This window comes from Mus caroli, unplaced genomic scaffold, assembly GCF_978045245.1.
Source record: "Mus caroli unplaced genomic scaffold, Mus_caroli_1 scaffold_17, whole genome shotgun sequence".
In the NCBI taxonomy this organism is placed as follows: Eukaryota; Metazoa; Chordata; class Mammalia; order Rodentia; family Muridae; genus Mus; species Mus caroli.
Window position 1 is genome coordinate 18,761,887 of NW_028227272.1, and position 21,039 is coordinate 18,782,925.

The following is a 21,039-nucleotide window of genomic DNA, read 5'->3' on the forward strand; positions in this document are numbered from 1 at the left end:
ATCTCTAGAGCAGCCACCACTCTTAATTGCTCAGCCCCATTTATTTCACTGTGTAAATGTATCACCTTTTCATTATGCATTCACCGGTTTGTGGGTGTCTAGGCTGTTCCCATTTCCTGACTGTTACGACTGATGCAGCGATGTGCACAGATGAGTGGGTCTCTCTGTAGCAGGATATGGATTGCTTGTATATATGACCAAGAGTAGCATAGCTGAGTCACGTGATAGATCTATTTCTGGCTTTTTGAGGAAATGGCACAGTGGTTTCCATGGTGATTGTACCAGTGTACATTCACCTAGAAGTGAATAAGTGTCCCCCTTTCCCCATATCAACGCCAGCATTTGCCATTATTTGTTGGGGGTGGGGGGTATAATCTTAACTGTTCTAATTAGGGTAAGATGAAATTTCAAAGTGGTTTTTATTTGCATTTTCCTGATGTCTAAGAGTGTTGAACATTCCTTAAATGTTTTTCAGCAATTTGAGAACTCTATTTAGTGCTATGGCCCATTGGATCTGGAGTTACAGATAGTAGTGAACTACCTGAGCCTGACTTGAGTGCTAGGAATTGAACTCAGGTCCTCTGGAAGAGCAGCTACTGCCCTTGACCACTGGGCCATATTCCCAGTGCCCACCTGTTCTTTGGAGGATGCTTACTTAATACAGTGCTCTGGTTAGCAGCCCCTTATTAGGTTCTGACTCTTCCTCTTCTGTAGGTGAGGATTAGGAGAGTGCTGTCTAGTTCCACAGCCTCCATCTTCCATCAATCTCTGTCCTGCCTTTCTTCTACCAAAACCAATGAGTGTCTTTTTTCCTTTGTCCCACAGGCGAGAGCAAGCAGTGGAAAAGAAGTACCCTGGAACCTACAAACGACACCCTGTCCGTCCAATCATCCACCCGAATGCCATGGAGAAACTCATGAAAAGGAAGGGTGTGCCTCACAAGGCTGGGGTGCAGACTAAGCGGTGAGCCCACTGTGTCCATCCATCAGGACTCCCGGGAAAGGTGGTCTCAGAGTGTGTGTGGAGGGGGACAGGGGGACTGTTTTGTAGCTCACCAGCTGCATATTGGGCTGTGGATGAAGCCATACAGGAAGACCCCAGACGTCTCACATTTACTACCTGAGGCACTTTATCTGAGCACCACATACAAGTTAGAGAAGCATACAGGATGGACAGGTAGATTTGGGTTGCTATCCATCCATGTCGCTCTGCCTCTTTCAACACCAGTATCCTCTTGAGTAAAACAGACCTGAGCAATCATCCAGTTCTTGATTTTGACACAGTGATCTGTGCATTTTTATCAGTATGTTTACTTTGTTGTTGTTGTTATTTGTTTTTCATCATCTTCTTCCTCATCCTCTTCTTCCTCCTCTTTCTCCTCCGCCTCCTCCTCCTCCATCTTCTTCTGCTGTTGCCCAGACTGGCCTCAAACTCAATGTCCTTCTGCCTCAAACTCTTAAGTAGCTGGGGTAATAACAAGTGTGTTCGATTACACCCAGATGTGTAGTTTGAATAACATGAAATCACCTTTAGGGTACTGGTGTTCAAAATCAGGGTTTAACTTTTAAGAGATTACTCTTTCCCTCATTTGCTTGCTCATTAGTTGATTGGCCCGGCTGTTAGTTAGTTGGTTGGTTTTATTGAGATAGAGTTTCTCTGTATAGCCCCGACTGTCCTGAAACTCACTCTGTAGACCAGGCTGGCCTCAAACTCAGAAATCCACCTGCCTCTGCTTCAAGTGCTGGGATTAAAGGTGTGTGCCATCACTGCCTGATTTCTTTCCTCTTTTATAACACTTGCTTTATATTAGTTTAAACTCAGTATTAAAGAATGGAGATACATCTCTGTAGAGAGTAGGCTTAGAATGTTTGAAGCCCAAGTTCGATGCCTAGTACCTTTGAAAATATCTTAAAATACCTTTCACTCCTTTTGGAATTACCAGATGTTATTGAGCCTTAGAATTCTCACATGCCGAAGAACTGGCTCCATCCCAGACAGGTTAACAGAAGGAGAGAATGTCCCAAGCCTGAGCTTGTAAGAGTTGAACCAAGTGCAGTTAAAACAAAAACAAAAACAAAAACAAACCAGGAAGGAGAAAACGCAGGCCAAGAATGTGTCTTTTACTTTTAAGTACAAATAAGAAAGTAGCAGGAGTTTTTATGGCATTTCCAAACACTCTCAGATCTCATTGACACTACCACTCTCTGTCTCTTCTTCTCCACCTCCCATATCCCTGCTCCTCATCCCTGCTTGAACCCCAGTCTCCTCCCCTTCTTCCTCAGAAGCCCTGCCCTGACTCTCCAGGGCCTCTTCCTCATTTCCTGACCTCCACACTTGCTCACTGGCACATGAAGACATGTCTGTACATCAGAAGCTGGGTTCACATATGACAGAGAGCGTGGAGAATTTGTGTCTGAGCCTGGGTCACCTTAATAGTTTTCAGATCCATCTGTTTTCCTGAATTATCCATCATTTCAGTTGTCTTTACAGCTGAATACAATTCTGCAGTACGCATGTGCCTCGTTCCCATTACCCTCTGTTCTGTGGATGGGTAACAAGGCTGCAGTAAACATGTGTGCACATGATTCTCTGTGGTAGGGCACGCAGTCCGTCAGGTATTTCCACAGGAGTGGTAAAACTGGTCATGTGGGGACTCCAGCTCTTGATCTCCACAGCGGCAGGACCAGCTTACACTCCCGCCGGTGGTAAATAAGTTCCTCCTCACATCCTGGCCAGCACTGGCTGTCATTTGTTTGTCTTGATGAGAGTTACTGACTGAGGTGAGAAGGAACTCACAGTAGTTTCAATGTGTGTGTGTGTGTGTGTGTGTGTACAGATGTGCACATGTGTTCAGCTGCACATGTACGCACATACAGAGAGGAGAGATCACTCGACTATTTATTGTTCCTCATGACATCTACATTGGTTTTTGAGGTTTTTGGTGTTTGTTTGTTTGTTTTGAAACAGGGTCTCACAGGCTTAGAGCTCACTAAATAGGCTAGGCTGAATCCTCCTGTCTCAGACTCCTCATTCCCCCTAAGCCCCCTCAAACCCAACTCCAAGCTGAGGTTCCTTTTTTTTTGAACAAGGGACCTGGGGACCACACTCATTTCCCCAGGCTTATGTGGCAAGCACTATGCTGACGGAGCCATTTCCCCAGCCCTGGCCATTTGTAAGTCTTCCTTTGGAGATAATTCTGTTCATCCCCTTAGCCTAGTTGTTTTAATTTGGTCACTTCCTGTTTGTTTGGGGGCTCTTTGTTTTTCTCCACACCGACCCCTGTCAAATCTACCTTACCCCATTCCGAAGGCTTCACTCCGTTACCTTCATCTCATGAGGTCCCACTTGTCAGCTGTTGCTTTATTTCCTGAGTGCTAAGAAGGCTGTGGGAAAACGGACATTCTAGCCTAGAACCCTGCAGTGCTAACTTCTAACGAGCACACCATGAGCTCCATCCAGGTCTATTCGCTTACCGAGCTGACCATCTTCTGCTCACTGGCCGAGAGGCTGATTTCAGGGGCACCTGGCACAACCCTCGCTTTAGCCTTTTGTGGTACTAATTAGGTACAGCCTATCCACCAGGTGAGTCCAAGAGCCAAACCCTGGGCAGGCAACCTGCAAGTCACTACTGTGAGTCACCTTCAGAGGTGGAAGTGTTAGATTATTTAGACAGTTCAGTCATTTCCAAGTTGGAGATTCAGAGACTTTGGGAGAGAGGTCAGAGAGAAAAGAAAGGAGAGAAAAAAACAGGTCCTCCTAGGCTGTTTCCCATCAGTCACCATTTGAAGTCTAAAGTCCAGCTTGCCATTTAGTCTAGAACTAGACGGGTGTTGAGTTCCATCTGCTTTTTGTTGCTGTGATAAAACATTGACCAAAACCAACTTGGGGAGGCAGGGGTCAATTTACAGATTACAGCCCAGGGAAGCCACAGCAGGAACTTGAGAGGAACCTAGAGGCAGGAACTCAAGCAGAGACCCTGGAGGAACACTGCTCACTGGCTTGTTCCCAGGCTCACAGTCAGCTACCATGCTTACACAGCCCAGGCCACTCACTTGTCCAGGAATGCCTGTCCCACAGTAGGCTGGGCTCTTCTACATTAACAGTTAAGAAAATACCACACAGTTTTATACACTCAGGTAAATCTAACGGAGGTACTTCTTCACTTAAGAGTCCCTTATGGGACAATGTGTCAAACTGATAGCCAAGATTGCCCTCCATAGTTTCATGGTAGGTACAATGGACCCCTTGTCAACTTGACACACAAACACATCACGATTAGGCCTCAACCCTTATTTCCTTATTCATCCCCAAGATCTAAATAACATTAAAAGTCCTACAGTCTTTGCAAATTCTTACACATTAACATTTCAATCCCTTTAAAATACACAGTCTCTTTTAAAATTCAAAGTCTTTTTACAACTAAAAGTCCCTTAACTGTGGGCTCCACTAGAATACTTTCTTCCTTCAAGAGGGAAAAATATCAGGACACAGTCACAATCAAAATCAAAATCAAACTCCAACCGTGCAAAGTCTGGGATCCAACTCATGATCTTCTGGGCTCCTTCAAGGACTTGGGTCACTTCTCCAGCTCTGCCCTCCGTAGCACACACCTTGTCTTCTAGGCCCCAGCTGTCTGTACTCCACTGCTGCTGCTATTCTTGGTGGTCATCTCATGGTATTGGCATCTCCAAAACACTGCTATCTTCCACTGCAACTAGGCTTCACCAATAGCCTCTCATAGGCTCTCTTCATGATGCCAAGCCTCAACTCCTTTGCATGACCCCTTCAAGTCCTGAGCCATCAATTGCAACTGAGGCTGCACCTTTACCAATGACTTTCCATGGCCTCTCACAGTACCCAGCCTCAACTACTCTTCATGACCCCCTTCATGCCTTCAAAACCAGTATCATCTGGGTGACTCTTACACATTACACAAGTCCTACTGCAGCATGAGGTACAACCTTGGTTATCTCTGGAACACAGCCTCTGTGCTCTCAGAAAACACTTCCCAGAAGTTTTCACTGCAGTGATGCTGGTCTCTTCTTAATCACTGCTAATTTCTTAGCTTCAGCTAACCACATCAATAGCCCCAGTAATGCAAAGGTTTCAATTTAGTAGTTCTGGTATTTTGTTAATCACAGCTGATTCTTCAACCTCAGCTAACCAAAACCACAGAATCTTCACAATCAAAACAGCAATGGCCCTAATAAGAGTCTTTAATCTTCCTCTGAAATTTCACAAGCCAGGCCTCCATCTTCTGCACTGTTCTCAACATTATTTTCCAAGCTCCTACACAACATCCCACAGAGCTCTTAACACTGAATAGCTCTTCTAGCCCAAAGTTCCAAAGTCCTTCCACAGTCCTCCCCAAAACATGGTCAGGTTGTCACGGGAATACCCCACTTCTGGTACCAATTTGACTTAGTCAGGATTTCTATTCCTGCACAAACATCATGACCAAGAAACAAGTTGGAGAGGAATGGGTACAACATTCAGCTTACATTTCCACATTGCTGTTCATTACCAAAGGAAGTCAGGGCTGGAACTCAAACAGGTCAGGAAGCAGGAGCTGATGCAGAGGCCATGGAAGGATGTTACTTACTGGCTTGCTTCCCCTAGCTTGCTCAGCCTGCTCTCTTATAGAACCCAAGACTACTAGCCCAGGGATGGCACCACCCACAATGGGCCCTCCCCCCTTGATCACTAATTGAGAAAATGCCCCACAGCTGGATCTCATGGATGCATTTCTCCAACTGAAGCTCCTTTCTCTGTGATAACTCCAGCCTGTGTCAAGTTGACACACAAAACCAGCCAGTATAGTAGGGTCCTTCTAGCCTGTTCCCCATAGACTTCAGTAAGTGTATAAAAGTTTGTCTAAATTGGAAGCCTGAGGTGGGAAAGAACTGTGCCCTGGAGTCAAAGACTCCAGGTAAAGAATCAGCTCTGTTTGGTGATGACAAGCCACACCACTGTAGTATCCAATGGCAATCTGAATTCCTGATGTAATAGATATAGTCCCGTGAGCCAGGTACTTGACGTGTGTGAGGAATTTTGTAGGCTCCCCCTCTGTGGGGTTTGCACGTCTCCTAACTTGGGACACTTTCTCCTCACCTTTCCTTTGGATGACCTCACAGCCTGTTACCATGCTAACCCAGCCTTGGAGGGCTCCCTTGTCTCAGTAGAAGTCTTTGAACCTCTTTCACTCAAGTCCTCTCTACAGCACAAGCTAACCAACCACACTGTCCAGTGTGCTCCTGGGCTAGCTTAGTGGTGTCTCAGGTGCCTCAACTGAGCTAGGAAGAACTAGGGCAGCATGCAGAAGGGCTGCTGCCTGCCCTCTTCCAATAAGGGCCACCACATCTGGTGCCTCATAATTAGCTGAGAGAGTATTTCTGCTGTTTATAAAAGGGATGTGTGGGGCTGGAGAGATAGCTCAGCGGTTGAGAGCACTGACTGCTCTTCCAGAGGTCCTGAGTTCCGGTCCCAACGACCACATGGTGGATCACAACCATCTGTGATAGGATCTGGTGCTCTCTTCTGGAGTGTCTGAAGACAGCTACACTGAACTTATATATAATAAATAAACAAATAATAATTTTTAAAAAAAGAAATGTGTGGACCTTCCAGCTAAGGGTTCCTCTTGCTTTGTCTCATCTGGTCTCAAACATGGAGCAGTGCTCAGGAAGTGCTGTTTACCTGTGGGCTCGGATCTACTTCTATACCCTACTTGTGACCTTCATGGCTAGTCCTGTAGGCAATGGAACACACTGAGCGAGGCTTCTTCCTATTAGGATAAGACTAGAATGTTAGGTTGGAGACATGGCCCAGTTGGTAGAGTGCTCTTAGAACATTCACCGAGTCCCGGATTCTGATCCCAGCATGGTATAAACAGGGCACAGTGACACATGCCTGCAATTTCAGCATTCAAGAGGTAGAAGCAGAATGATTCGCTCAAGGTCATCCCCATAAAGTTCAAGGCCAGCTCGGCTGGGGACCCAGTCTCAGAAGGGAGAAAGAAGCAGAAATCCACAGTCTCTCTCAGCAGCCCTCTTCTGCGGCTTCTGCCTAACTTCCTGGCCTCCCTTTCCCTCCTCTCTGCACCCCCCCCCCTTTAACAAGACTCCCTGCTAGAACCAGTCATACACAAGGATGGGTAAAACATAATCTTATCTTCCCATGACCATATCCAGGCCAAATTCTTGAACATTTTAGACCTTGCATATTGAGCCTGAGGTTTGTTCTGTGGTAGCATACCTTTCCTTAGTGATGGACAGCATGCCCAGGCACATCATTAGACTGATGTCTGATGTGAGCATACTCCTGGGCCCGTACCTTGCCATGCCAGTACCAAGCTGATGGTCAGGATCACAAGGAAGACGTTAAGGACCTTGTGGGACAGAATTCTAAGAAATGAATGCATAATTTAGTGACTCAGAATCCAGAAAAGTAACAGCTGCTAGTATAAGACAGCTTAACCAGTAAAAGAGCACAAACCTGATGGCCTGAGTTCAATTCCCAGACTCCATGATGGAAGGAGAGAACCAACTTCCCCAATGTCGTTCTCTGACCTTTATACATGCACTGTGGGACACACACACTCTCACACACACACACAAACACACACACACACCACATATACTCTCCACAATCATAATTAAATCTATTTAAATTAAATAGTTTAATTAAATTAAATTAAAAATAAAAAATCACTCTAAGTGGATATTTAGATTGTCTCCCAGTTTTTTTGCTGTTTTAAGCATCCAACATTAAACAGCTCTCTTGTGTCTATCTGTTGCCTCCAATGGATAAAATCCCGGTGTCTCTGAGTGCTGACTGAAAGAGTATATGAAGCCAGGAAGCCTGATAGCTCCAGGATTCGGGAGGCTGAAGCAGGAAGATTTCCACAAATTTGAGACTAACCTGGGCTATGGAGTAAGACACTATCTCAAACAAACTTATGAACGATAACAACAAAGATTGCAGGGCTAGGGTGCAGCTGAGCAGTAGGGCGCTTGCCTAGCAGGCACAAGACCCTGGATTTGATCCCCAGCATTGCAAGTTTATAATCCAAGAAAGTATTGTAAAGCTTGGCATATATTCACCCCAATGTTAAACATGTTTTGATGCGTTTGAAACAAATCTGTTCTCCTCCGCAGGCCAGACCTGTTGCGATCTGAGGGCATTCCTAGTACAGAAGCCGTTCCCACTGCATCCCCTCTGTCTGGAAGTCCCAAAATGTCCACCGCAAGCAGCAGGAGCCGGTACCGAAGCAAACCACGTCACCGCCGAGGGAACAGTAGAGGCAGCCATAGCGACTTTGCAGCAATCTTGAAAACCCAGCCCGCCCAGGAAAATTCACCCCACCCCACCTACCTGCACCACACTCAGGCTCAGTGTGCTTCAGTCCATCAACATAACCCTCTCCAGCAGCAATACCAGCAAACCCCACCTACCCAGCCTCAGAGCCGGCATCCCAGACTCAATGCGCATGGGCAGGACATTGCAACCTGCACCAATAACCTGAGGTACTTTGGCCCCGCAGCGGCCCTGCGGAGTCCACTCAGCAACCATGCACAAAGACAGATGCCTGGCTCAAGCCCCGACCTCATCTCCACAGCCATGGCGGCAGATTGCTGGAGAAATTCTGAACTTGACCAAGACCAAGTTGGACCCTGGGGCTGTTGTCAGGCTGAGCCCTATGATCCCTGTTTCCAGTGCAGGCCAGAACATTCTGGGTCTTTAGATGTTCCCACTACTGAGCCAGTGGGGAGGAGCCCAGACTGTTCCAGTTCACCAGCACACAATCCTCTTTCAGGAAATGCCCAAGGCTCTGAGAGAACAGAGGCAAATGGATTCAATGGCTGTCAGTCTGGTATTTCTCATCAATTCACACCCCCAATGCTACCTCAAAAGTCACGGCCCCTTCAGAAGGTAAGGTTTAACAAGTGTAGACTGTCCCTGACATCAAAGGGTGATATCCTTTGATGTCAGAGACAGTCATGTGGTGCACATTATGAAATTGGACATTCAAAGGTGTGCGTTTGGGAAAAGAGTGTGCATTGGGAAAAAGACTTTCCCTCCACAGCGCTTCAGTGGTGGGCCAGGGAGTTCATTTGGGGGGTTACTGGCCTGGGAGACAGGGAAACCATATTTTAGAGATACGCAGTCAACAGGTTTGGAAACTGTTGTCCTAGAACTCCAGTCTTGCTCGGTATCACGGGACGGTTAGGAAAGGGAGGTTCCTGATGTGCCATAGCAAACACGACCTTGGAGACGTTACATAGTAAACTCTGTCACCCAGCATCTCCTGCATCCATTTGACTCCCCAGCCCTTTAAAACGTGTGCTTCTAATCCCCCTTGGCACTAATGCTCTTTAGAAAACATTAACAACCATCTTGACCCAGCTAGTTACCTAGCAGTCCTCTGTGGTGCCAGAGATCCTAAGCTTGGGGGTCAGACAGTCCAGAGTGAGGCTTGTCCACCTGCCACCTCTGTGAATCCGCCACTGTCTAGACAAAGTGCCAATAGTGGACTCAGCCAGGCTTCTTGATTTAAAGACTACGCGAATTAGTAAGTGGTGTCTAGAAAGGCGTCTGGAATACAGCCCTCTTTAAGTTATATTGTCTTGCTAAGGTTTCTAACAAAGGTTATTGTGAGAAGTATCTGGAACATGGTAAACATGTCATTCTAAACATTGCCACTGTTGAGAAAGGGAAGGAGAGCCGAGTGTGTCTGGTAAGCTGGATACGTCATGAGAGAGGAGCTGAGGCTGAGGACTACGCACTGTCTCAGATCTGTGTTTCTGTCCACACGGGCCGCTGCCGCTGCCTAAGCGGAGGTTCATGTGTGCTGTCAGGTGGTACACTTGATATGAGCTAATTCATTCCACAACCCCCCAACTCCTGTGGCCAGTTACATAGAGTCCTTCCATTTAAACTTTACAGGCTGGCTGGTTAGCTAGTTGATTGATTTGGTCTGGTTTGGTTGGGTTTGGGACCGGGAGAGACAGAATCTTGCTGTATATAGCTCAAGCTGGTCTCAAACTCAGACTTCTCATGTCTCAGCCTCCTGTGTGCTAGGATTGTAACAGACACTGCAGCTGGTCTTTGCTAGTGGGTTCTTTTTCCCACCCTTTGTCTGTCCCCACTCTGGTTTCACCCCCAACACTATTTAGGAAGAAACAAGGACAGAGGGAAAGAGAAATTAGGAAAATCCCTGAATCTAATTCCTTTCCTCTTGTTTCTTCTTGGAGCACAACTACTAACAAACCACAACCAACCCCCTCACTGAATGACCAACATCCACCAACCCCCTCTTACAGTCTTTTTGAGTTGTCACTATAATATATCACCATTCCCATCTTGGTTTATTTGATGGCAGATGCCTTTGCCCCTAGCCATCTTGCCAGCCTTGACCTAGTTCAATGCTTTTTATCTTCATTATTCTGTAGCCATCTCAACAACCAATTTTAAAACATTTTTATCAACCTCAAAAGAAACCCATATCTTTTCTTAGTCATTCCACACCACACGTTCCTTTGAATGACCTTACTGCCAATTTGATGCCATCTATGGCTCTGCAGGTCCGAGAACACACAACACGTTCAGCTATGTTGAAACTGCACACACCCCACAGCCACTCAGCTTCCCTTTCCCAGGATGCACTTCAGTGAGGGTTCCTAATACAACTGCCCATCCTGGCAATTAGGATGACTCCATCCCTGTCTTTTCTATTAAGAAAAAAACCCCAGACATGTCAAAATACAATGAATATGATTGTGCTATTTTAGAATGGGCTTTAGGTCATTCCCTCTGGCTCAGGGGTGGGACCATCTAAGCTCCCAGGAGACTCTGTAATCCAGGGTATTGTAGTGCTGGGGTAAGGGCAGTTGATCTTACCTGTGGCTGATTTTCTGCCTTTGGTGCTAGATGAGATCTTCCCCTTGGGGAAGATCAGCTGTCAGCCAAGCACTTAGACAGCTCTTCACATCAGACACAGAACCCTGCAATCCTCTCAGTGGTCTCAGACAGAGCACCCTTGTCCCCGACAACTTGTGGATTCAGTAAAAATGCCTAGAGACCATTTTTTTTTGTTAAGTTGTAAAGTAATGACACACATTTATGTGATTGCACCTTCAGTGGTGTTGAATACGAACAAGGTACAATCTGAGGTTGAAACTCCATATGTCTTGATGTAGCTGGAGTATTAGTGATGAAACAGTTGTTATGGAAACGGGAAAGCATTTGCTGGGCTTTGCAGAGCTGAAAGTGCCTAGGTGGAACTTCTATGAAAGACCCTAGAGCCACTTGTGGCAACAGTTACAGGACAGTGTCCCAAATCCATGACTTCACCAGCTTCCTCTCTGGGACCTCTGCCTCCTGAAGGCAAAGGGGAAGTCCTGTGTCTTCTAGCACCTGGCAAAGGACCTGTTGTCATGGAAACAGGGTATACTGCTGCTGAATGGGAGGTGTATATGGATGTGTTGGTTTGGGTTGCTCTGTTTTGGTATTGGGGAGTCGTTTGTTTTATCTGGAGGCTGCTTTGCAGTTTTTGTTGTTTGTTTTTGAGACAGTGTTTGACTAATTAGTAGGCCAGACACTCACTGTGCCGAGCTGTCCTCATCAACCTGCCTCAGCGGGATGGTAGGATTCCAGTTGTGAACTGCCCTGCCCAGATGTTGATGGACATGCTTAAAGAGGCCATGAACAGGGTATCACTAAACCCGTCTGGATGAAGACTAAACCTGTGAGAGGCAAGGAGAGATAGGGAAGAGGGAAACCAATAAAGGCCTTTTCTCCTGTCCTCCTCAGAGTGGAGATGACTCCTCAGAAGAGGAAGGGGAAGTGGACAGTGAAGTAGAATTTCCTCGACGACAGAGGTAAGGCCCGCACGAGCCTGTGACTGTGTTCGGTATAACGGGAAAGCCTGCCCCTGCATGTGCTACACCTGGCTCAGCCAGAGGCCCTTCTGCAGCCACCATACGTGGAAACTGAACCGAGTGCTGATGTCTTTCTGTCATCATGTCTGAAAGTTGCCTCTGCACAGCAGGTCACAGGTCATCAGATTCATTTCCAGAGAAACGGGGCAGAGTACAGACCCACTGTCACACTGAAGAGCACAGAGTCTGCTTCAGGAGGGGTGGTACTTGTTTGTGGCGACTGATGATTTCTAGGGGGCCTCCTCGAGATAGGCTGTTCATGCTTCGAGAGCCAAATGTCACACACAGGAGTGTTTATGGATCATTTATTTCTCCCAGTTGTGGAAGCCGGAAAGTCAGAGCACACAATGGCGGGGGATTCCATCCCACTAGGCACAGCTTGCTTCCTAGCTTGCAGATAGCCACCTTCTTCCCGTGTCCTCACATGGGAAAGATGGATAAACAATAGAATTTGGGAGGGCACAAATCAGTCCATAGCTCCTCTCTACTTCTGTAAATGTTTCCTACCAAGCTTGACTTTTGATCTTCCTCTGGGGCAGGAGGTCCAGTATTCCCGTCCCTCTGGGTGACAGACAAGGCGGGGAAAGGCTCATGCTCTGGTTACATCTACTTGTTTCCCCTGTTTGCAGGCCTCACCGCTGCATTAGCAGTTACCAGTCATACTCAACCTTTAGCTCCGAGAACTTCTCTGTGTCTGATGGAGAGGAGGGCAACACTAGTGACCACTCGAACAGTCCTGATGAGTCCACCAACAGACGGCAGGACCGCCTGGCAGAGACACTGGACGACCTGCTGTCTCAGACACCCGAGGCCCCCATCGAGATCTCCTCCCACTCAGATGGGCTGTCTGACAAGGAGTGTGCTGTTCGGCGCGTGAAGACACAGATGTCCCTAGGCAAGCTGTGTGCCGAGGAGCGCGGCTACGAGGTGGGCACTGCTCGCTCCTCACTCCACTCCACCCTTTCTGGTTCTTCTGTGCTTAGAGTATTTTCCTAGTTTGCTCTCTGTTGCTGTGATACACACACTATGACCAAAAGCAACTTAGGGAAGAAAGGGTTTATTTTACTTACAGCTCACAGGCCATCACTGAGAGAAGCCAAGGCAGGAACTGAAGCAGAGCAGGAACCTGGAGGCAGGACCTAAGCAGCGGCCATAGGAAATGACTGCTCAACTTGCTTTTTCTTCTTCTTTCTTTCTTTCTTTCTTTCTTTCTTTCTTTCTTTCTTTCTTTCTTTCTTTCTTTCTTTCTTTCTTTCTCTCTCTCTCTCTCTCTCTCTTTCTTTCTTTCTTTCTTTCCTCCTCCTCCCCTTCCTCCTCCTCCTTCTTCTTCTCCTCCTCCTCCTCCTCCTCCTTCTCCTTCTCCTTCTTCTTCTTCTTCTTCCTCTTCTTCTTCTTCCTTCTCCTCCTCCTCCTCCTTCTCCTTCTTTCTCCTCCTCCTCTTCCTCCTGTTCCTCCTCTTTCTTTCTCCTCCTCTTCCTCTTCCTCTTCCTCTTCCTCCTCCTCCTCCTCCTCCTCCTCCTTCTTTTTTTAGTACAGCCAAGCCCACTACCCAGGGGAGTGGTACCACCCACAGTAGACTGGACAATAATTGTCAATTAAGAAAAGACTTCACAGACTTGCCTACAGGCCAGTCTGATGAAAACATTTTCTCAATTCAGGTCTTCTCTTCTCAAATGACTCTAGCTTGTGTCAAGTGGGGGTGAGGGGGGAACCTAACCAACACAAGGATGCTCATGCCTCAGGGTTTTTATTCAGTAGATAAAACATATTCTGCCTCCACAGCGCACATGAAAGCATATAGTCACCGGGGCTCATGTCTCACCAGTGAGGCAGAGACATGGAATGTTCCGGAATCCTCACCTCCTCACCTCCTCACCTCCTCACCCCATCTTCCATTCCCATTAAGGGACTGAGTATTCTTCCATCCACACCCTTGCTGTCCCCTGGAAGACACTGACACAGAACAGAAGACACTGTCTCTTCTCTAGACTAGTACAGCCTTTGGAGAGTCAGGAGAGCATGGTGCTCATAATTGTAAAACCCGGACTCAGGCCACCTAGATGCAAGCCCCAGTCCCACTACCTACTGTGTGACCTTGAGCAAGTTGCTTACCCTCTCTGAAGGTCAGTCTCCTTACCTGTAAGATGTGTGATCTCTATCAAATCTGTGAGAAGTGATCTCTTTCAGCAGGTGAGTGAATTGGATTGACAGAGGTAAACGTCTTACAGTAAGTGGAACCTGGGGCACTGGAATGCTATGGAAATGAGGATGTGGGGACCTGGTACAGGTGTCACCCCCACTGCCAACATTATCAACTTTATATAGCTCTGTTCTCTATAAGCAACCCCAAGAACAGGGCCCAGCCTCATTTATCATTGTGAGCTCCTATAGCATGGGCAGTGTTGAGCTCACCTTCAGGGAGGGCCATTGAGGGGTGAGGCTGTCACATGCAAAGTGTTCAGCATGCTGCCACTGGGGGCTGTGGAAGAGAATTAAGAGCTCTTGTCTGAACTTTGCAGAACCCTGTGCAGTTTGGAGACTCGGACTGTGACTCCTCAGAGGGAGAGTGTTCCGATGCCACTGTTAGGACCAGCAAGAACTACAGCTCTGCCACCTGGTGACAAGGGCTCTGACTCCTCTCCAGCAATAGACTCCTCCCTCCTACATCTGTCTGAGAGGAGTGGCCCCGTCCCAGAAACAAGCCACAGTGACAGGAACATGAGACTTGTCAAATCTCTGGGAAATACCCAAATGAAACTACGTCTCACTGAGCATTTCAATCAAGAATGGCAGGGATCTATTGTACTGAATACTCCAGCTACTGTAACATTGATATTTATTTTTGTTGGACATTTTAACACTTTGTATTGTAAAGAGTGAACTATATATGATACAGACACAATAATTTCTTTACAAAAAAAATTAAGGAAATGTTGCTCTTTAGGAACAACATTTGGAATTTGTGGGGCCAGGTGTCACTGTCACTTGAACATGGGACTGGATCTTTCATCCATGCTTGAAGAGTTTGTAAGGAGACGTGTTGAACATTGAAAACACAAGCCAAAGGAAATGCAGCCACATTAAGGTCAACTGGCTTGTCCATGTGAAGGATGGAGATGACCTGGAAGTTGAGTGATCTCAAGCACCAATGCCTTGGAAGGGCGTGTGCTTCCTCTAGGAGGAAGAGCCACACAGAGCTGTCACTGCACATCTGGAAGCCATTTCGTTTCTTGAACGTTAAGCAGAACCTGGTAGTCAGAGCTTTGGCAGCATCAGGTCCCGCCCTCAGCACATGCTTCCCATTCAGTGCTGCCATTTTCACACCCCTGACCAGCGTGCTCTTCTAGACGCAGTGCCATTTCTCCCAAGTAGCTTCCTTTCTTTCTGCCTGTTGGCCACTGCTTCTAGGAAGGAGAAAGGGTCCTGAAGGAGATAAAGGGGGAAGACAGAAAGAGTGTCTGTGACACAAGCCTGTAAAACTTCCTTCTCGAGGTGGCTCTGTTCAGCTATCTAAGCAAGACGGTGTGACCCTCTCTGACCAGGTTGTCTACCTCCTGGAACCACACTGATTCACACAGAAGGCAGCTAGGATGTGCGCACCCAGTGTCCATCCCAAACCATCTTTATTTTGTTCATGATCTCATTCTTGCTTGGAAGCTTTGGTGGCTGTCTGTCAATCACTGTAGCATAAAAGGCTAAGTTAGCAGCTCGTAAAAGGTGACCCCACCACCACCACCACATTTTTGTTAAATGCTCTCTGTAAAATACGATAGGTTTGTTTGTTTGTTTGTTTTCTGTTTTTTGTTTTTATTCTGAATCACTGCAGTTTTGTTTAGTTGGGTCAGGAAATTTGTAGAAGGAACAGCTGATGCTAAGCAGGAATTAGAATTACTTTAGTTTCCCCAAAGCATGTGACTCTTCCTGTGTCTTGAGTTCTGGGCTATGAAAGGTACCCGGAGGTGCTTTGTGGAGCCTTGGCTTGAAGCAGGAAATGTCTCACAGTCCCCTGAGGGCTGGGTCACAGGTGGGCATCACCATGCCTGGCTTAAAGATATTTCATCTAGACTTTATGTATACACACGTTGGCCCGATTCCTGTCTCCAGTGCAGGCTTCTGCCAAGCATTGCCCTGCACTGGCTGTATTCTGATGTTGCATCCTGTAAGGATGTCAGGTATTAAGACATTCCAACCCCAGTGGAAATAGTGCCCCTGGGCCTGGTGTCACTCACTGACTGCGTCAGCCAAAATGAAGTGCAGGAGGGACTCAGAGCCAGTCTTAATGTTTGATCCCTCCTTTGTTTACACTTTATGTTGAGATATTGATTTTAAAATTCAGCCTATAATTTTTAGCTTATAGGAAAGATGAAGGAACTTGTACTAAGAAAGCAGTATTGTTTTGTTAAATTATTCCATTTTGTATGAACTGTAGCAGGACTACACAGAAGAGCTTAAGTTATGGCATTATTATTCTTGTTTTTATTTTATATTGTCATAATTTTCTGTTGACCAGAAGGTGTGGCTGACAATGTAGCACAATGGCTGTTTATTGCTAACCGTGAATTATTATGGACTTCTGTGGTCCTAAGTGAAAGCTGGGAATGAAGCTGCCTTTTGTCACTCCCAGCATTCCTCAGTGTTTTCCCTGGTCTCCTGAATACTGTAGCAATGGTCTGAGGAGGTGTGCTCTGCTCTGACACCCAACGGGTACACTGTGATTCTTTTTTACTTGATGGTAAAAGCTCCTGAATATGCAGATGACCAAGTAGTTTAAAGGCTTCAAAAGTTATAAACTTTCCAAAGTGTTAGAATAAAATCATGGGACTGTAAGAGAGGCAGAAAGAGACTGAACGGTCAGACGGCAAGACAGAGTGTTTCTGTGAGGACTCACGAGGTAGTTTCAAGAGTGGACAGCAGACCGGGTCATCATCTCCTTCCTGCTGAGTCCCACGGATTGGGAGAAGCAGGGAGACTAACACAGACATGTACAACACCAGCAGGATGTGCTTCTGTGACTGCCTCAGGTCCCTCGTTCCTGTCCCACACAAAGCAGGAGCAGCTGTCTGTCCTGTTCACACCATTAGTGACAACAGTGAGCTCTGAAGAGCAGCTTCTACCCACACCTCCCAGAAAGCCCACCCGGTACCTCAGCCTTCATCAGCATTCTGCATTCCCACCCTGCCTGTGTGACACCCCAAGGCCACCTTAACTGGATTCACCGTTATGGGATGCCACGCTATGCCAGGGATATGCTATTGATTCCAGTCATTCGCTGTAGCATCAAGATGGGAGTGAAGTCCACACTTCTGTAGTAGAATTAACGAGGTTTCAGGAAAGAAAAAAAAAAAGGTCCTAAGCAAGGTTAAAAGGGAAGAACATTCCCTACCCCACCTGCCTTGTAGGATTCAGGAAACTCAACTGTGTTTCCTTTAAAACATTATAGTCATCAGAAGAGCCTCAAGTGGAGAGATGGGGAACTTGAGAGTCAATTCTTCAGTGCTGTTAGGTGCCGCCATGCTTGGAGGATCCTTGCCAGACCAATTTCAAGCTTCAGGACATACTGCGAGATGAATGGCTACATTCTTTGGCCAGCTTTTTTTTTTTTTTTTTTTTTTTGACTGACTACTAAGATGAGTCTCATTTTCTACTGCAATCAAGCACTAGATTTTTCTTTTTTCTAGATTATGTCCCTAAGTAAAAATCCCTCTTAAAATAATAGCCTAGCACAGTAATAGAGAAGCCTGTGTGCACTTTAAAACATACCCCACCACCACTAAGATCAGAGCTAGCTGCAGGACTGGGGGAGATTCTGCCCATGACAGGGAAGGTGATGTTTGAAGATGACTTAGGTGGTCTGGTTGAAGATTGAGTATTTTAAGTCTTTAGTTCCACCAAGTTAATCCAGGAATTAAAGTCATTTTGAGTCAGTACTGTCTAGTGATTATTCAGGGCCATTGTGCTAAATTATTCCCCTAAGCTGCTCTGAGTGATGGAGGCAATGGCGCTGGAGTTCCTTGTTACTAATGCAGGCTTGTCAGTGCTCCCACAAGGTAGTCCCCTTGCTCCCCATGAGGTAGCCCTGACATCATCGTCTCTGTGAGCATGTGTTCCTGTTGATCCAGTGGTTTACTGTTTTTTTTTTCTTATGCCCTTACGTCTCAGATGTTTATAATTATTTGAGAATTGCATACACGTAAATAATGAACTATGATTATATTCAGTCCATACCCCTCTATATCCCACCTAAACCATCTTCCTCCTGACCCCAGGCTTTTGGATTATTGTTTTGGTAATTCACTAAGCCCAGTTAGTGCCACCCAGGTATGCATATGGCCATCCACTGGAGCAAGGGACACAAACAGTGGATCATTTCTACAAAAGCGTGATTCTCCTCCCTCAATAGCTGTCAACTGCCAATAACTCCTCAGTAAGAATAGGGCCTAGAGATCTCCTTCCCATGTCAAATTCTATTTTTAAAAAACATTTCTATCTGGGTGTGGTGGCACATACCTTTAATCCTAGCTCTGGGAGAGACAGGGACAGGCAAACTCTGTGACTTCAAGGCTAGCCTGGTCTACATACAAGCCAGGCAGAGTGACTTGGTGAGACCCTTTCTCGATGATGATGATGATGTCTAAGAGATTCCTGCCCTGCCCCACGTGTACCATGCTTATTTCTCAAAACCAAGAAACCATATTCCACCATGCTCCACCTCTACCCTAAACATCATGGCCTCCTTCTGAGCACCATATGCCTCAGAGCAGAGCAGCACCCACAACTGACTGGAACTGGTGTGCAAAGTACGCATTGACCATTTAAGATCTTGAGTTCCCTGATGGACAAGTACAGGGCCATGCTAGGGGTTTCCTTATGGATCCCCAAGGCCAGCAGGGGTATGCCATGACAGGCAAAGAGCCACTTGCCTTTATTCTGTCCCCTTGGACTGCAATCCAATCAACTAACCACCAATCGCATTTCTTTACCCACACTGAACTGTACCTTGAATGAGCACACTCTTCCCCATCTGCACAGAAGGTTCAGGTGTGCGGTCTATTACCTGTTTCCTCCCGAGATGATGTGAAAAATGATGTGATATTTTTTATCAAGACTTTTCTTCAACTGTCAGTGTGGATTCTGTGCCTTTCCAGTCAGCAAGTTTTTTCTTTGCTGATGCCATAGAACAAACGTCCCAGTCTGCTCGCCTCCCTCTAGACTGGCCCACTGGATCCATACATTTGCTTATCTGCTCAGATAAATTGGCACTGCAAAAGCTGTTTAAACAAGAATGAGCTGAAGTGGAGGATAAGGTGGAACCTAGAACATTTCTCAGGGATGGGTGGCTCAAGAGAGTGGCTCTCAGAAATGAAGAAACTGGGTGAGGCTTTGGGCAGCATCACGTAGTAACAGTGTGATGGAAGGATTTCAACCAGTGCCACACCCGCAGATGGCAAGGCCACTGTAAGGAAGCTTCCAGCAGAATCAAAGCCCTACTTCCAAGGGCCACTGTACAGCTCTTGGGGTGGATCAGCTAGGCTGTTGTCTGGTGATCATGGTCCTTCCATGGCTACAAGCTAGAGGGCCCAGCCACATGTGAGGGGTTGCGAGTGTATCATGATCACTCCACCCCAGTGGCTGTCCACATCTAGAGTTCCACTTCCCGAGGATGTGGAAACCCTTTGAGTCTTTTTTTTAATGTATGTGTCTGCCTTCTCTCTCTCTCCTCTTCTCTCTCTCTCTCTCTCTCTCTCTCTCCCTCTGTGTGTGTGTGTGTCTGTCTCTCTGTCTGTCTGTCTCTGTCTCTCTCAGTAATGTGAGTTCCTATTGATTTAGAGCAAATGAATCTCTTTCTAATACTTGCGTCTCTCTCCCGTGGTCTCAGCTCCCAGGCCCCCCACTCCACGTCATTTTCAGATACTGGCTCTGGCTTTGTACTGAACAGCAATGGGAATAAGAATGATTATGAAAACAAACCAATGCATGAAATTAAACAAAGAGTAAACCTTCTGTTTCCTGGTCCTGTCTTTTCCTAAAGGGGATGTTTGCCCTACACGCTGTCCTGACAGGATGTCAGGGAAACACAAGCTGGGTACTACAGCAGGATCCTACATTTCAGTGACAACCACTCAAGGGGTGGTTTCCACTTTGTCTTGAGTGTTCCCATAAAGGCCTAGGCAGGCTCTCTGCTCCTTCCTGAGCAATCCTGCTGTCCTTCCCACAGCTGTCCTGATACCAATGACATCACTCTTAAAGAAGCCAGGAGGGGGAAGTGGGAAGCTGGCATAATTCCGTCAGAAGCCTGCTGAGAGTAAGTGAAAAGCTAAGCTAGCCTTTTGGATTTTTTTCAGCCAGTTCTGCTCCCTCTGATAAGGGCAGTTGTGAGTGTGCAGATGTACAGACATGCTCTTATGGAATCTGTCTTCAGTGCAGAACATTTATGTCTATGGATTTGGGAAATCTCATCTCCTGGGAGCTCACACCTGATAAGGCACACTTGTGCAAGATCCTAGGGACACACATCTGGGGAACCTAAAAGGGGATAGAGAAGGAACAGGTGCAAACAGAGAAAGCTCCCTCCTCTCTTCCCCTCTCTGTTCTAATGTGCTAGCTACAGAACCAGTCTTCAAAGCGCAGTCTTCATCTCCGCAGCCCCTCATTAGAAAGCCTTTTTTAAAAGAAATACCTTCTTTTTAAAAAAAGAAAGAAGGAAGGAAGGAAGGAAGGAAAGAAAGAAAGAGAAAGAAAGAAAGAAAGAAAGAAAGAAAGAAAGAAAGAAAGAAAGAAAGAAAGAAAGAAAGAGAGGAAGGAAGGAAGGAAGAAAGAAAGAAAAGAAGAGAAAAGAAAGGGAGAGAGAGAGAGAGAGAGAGAGAGAGAGAAAAGTCATGATATGGAAACCCACTCTTTCTGTAGAACCTGAGAATGCCCAAGAATTCACACAAGCACAGCAGGCCTAGAAAACCTGACAAGGCTCTCAACTGAGCCCAGTCTTGAGAGAAACACAGCAGCTCACAGGTGATGGATGTCTTAGAGGGAGTTCTGCTAAGTCCTTGTCATGAGTTGTTCCCACAAGGTCCAAGGCCACAGAGCGATCAGCTCAGGTGCTAGC

At 46.5% G+C, this 21,039-nt stretch overlaps 1 protein-coding gene across 10 annotated transcripts in view; it reads left to right on the forward strand.

Moving 5' to 3' along the window:
• Map3k13 (mitogen-activated protein kinase kinase kinase 13) overlaps positions 1-19,940 on the forward strand; it is a 146,665-nt gene extending 126,725 nt beyond the window's left edge. For 8 of the 10 annotated variants that reach the window (XM_029470554.2, XM_021184533.3, XM_085832430.1 and 5 more), the window contains 5 exons: positions 826-963; positions 8,157-8,931; positions 11,812-11,879; positions 12,569-12,866; positions 14,459-19,940. In XM_029470554.2, coding sequence (XP_029326414.1) covers positions 826-963; positions 8,157-8,931; positions 11,812-11,879; positions 12,569-12,866; positions 14,459-14,560 — 1,381 coding nt within the window. In that variant the 3' untranslated portion in view covers positions 14,561-19,940. Of the gene's footprint in view, positions 1-825; positions 964-8,156; positions 8,932-11,811; positions 11,880-12,568; positions 12,867-14,062 lie in introns of all 10 variants that reach the window. The other 2 variants (XM_085832433.1, XM_085832432.1) reach the window with 2 other exon arrangements.
• Positions 19,941-21,039: the final 1,099 nt, after the last annotated feature.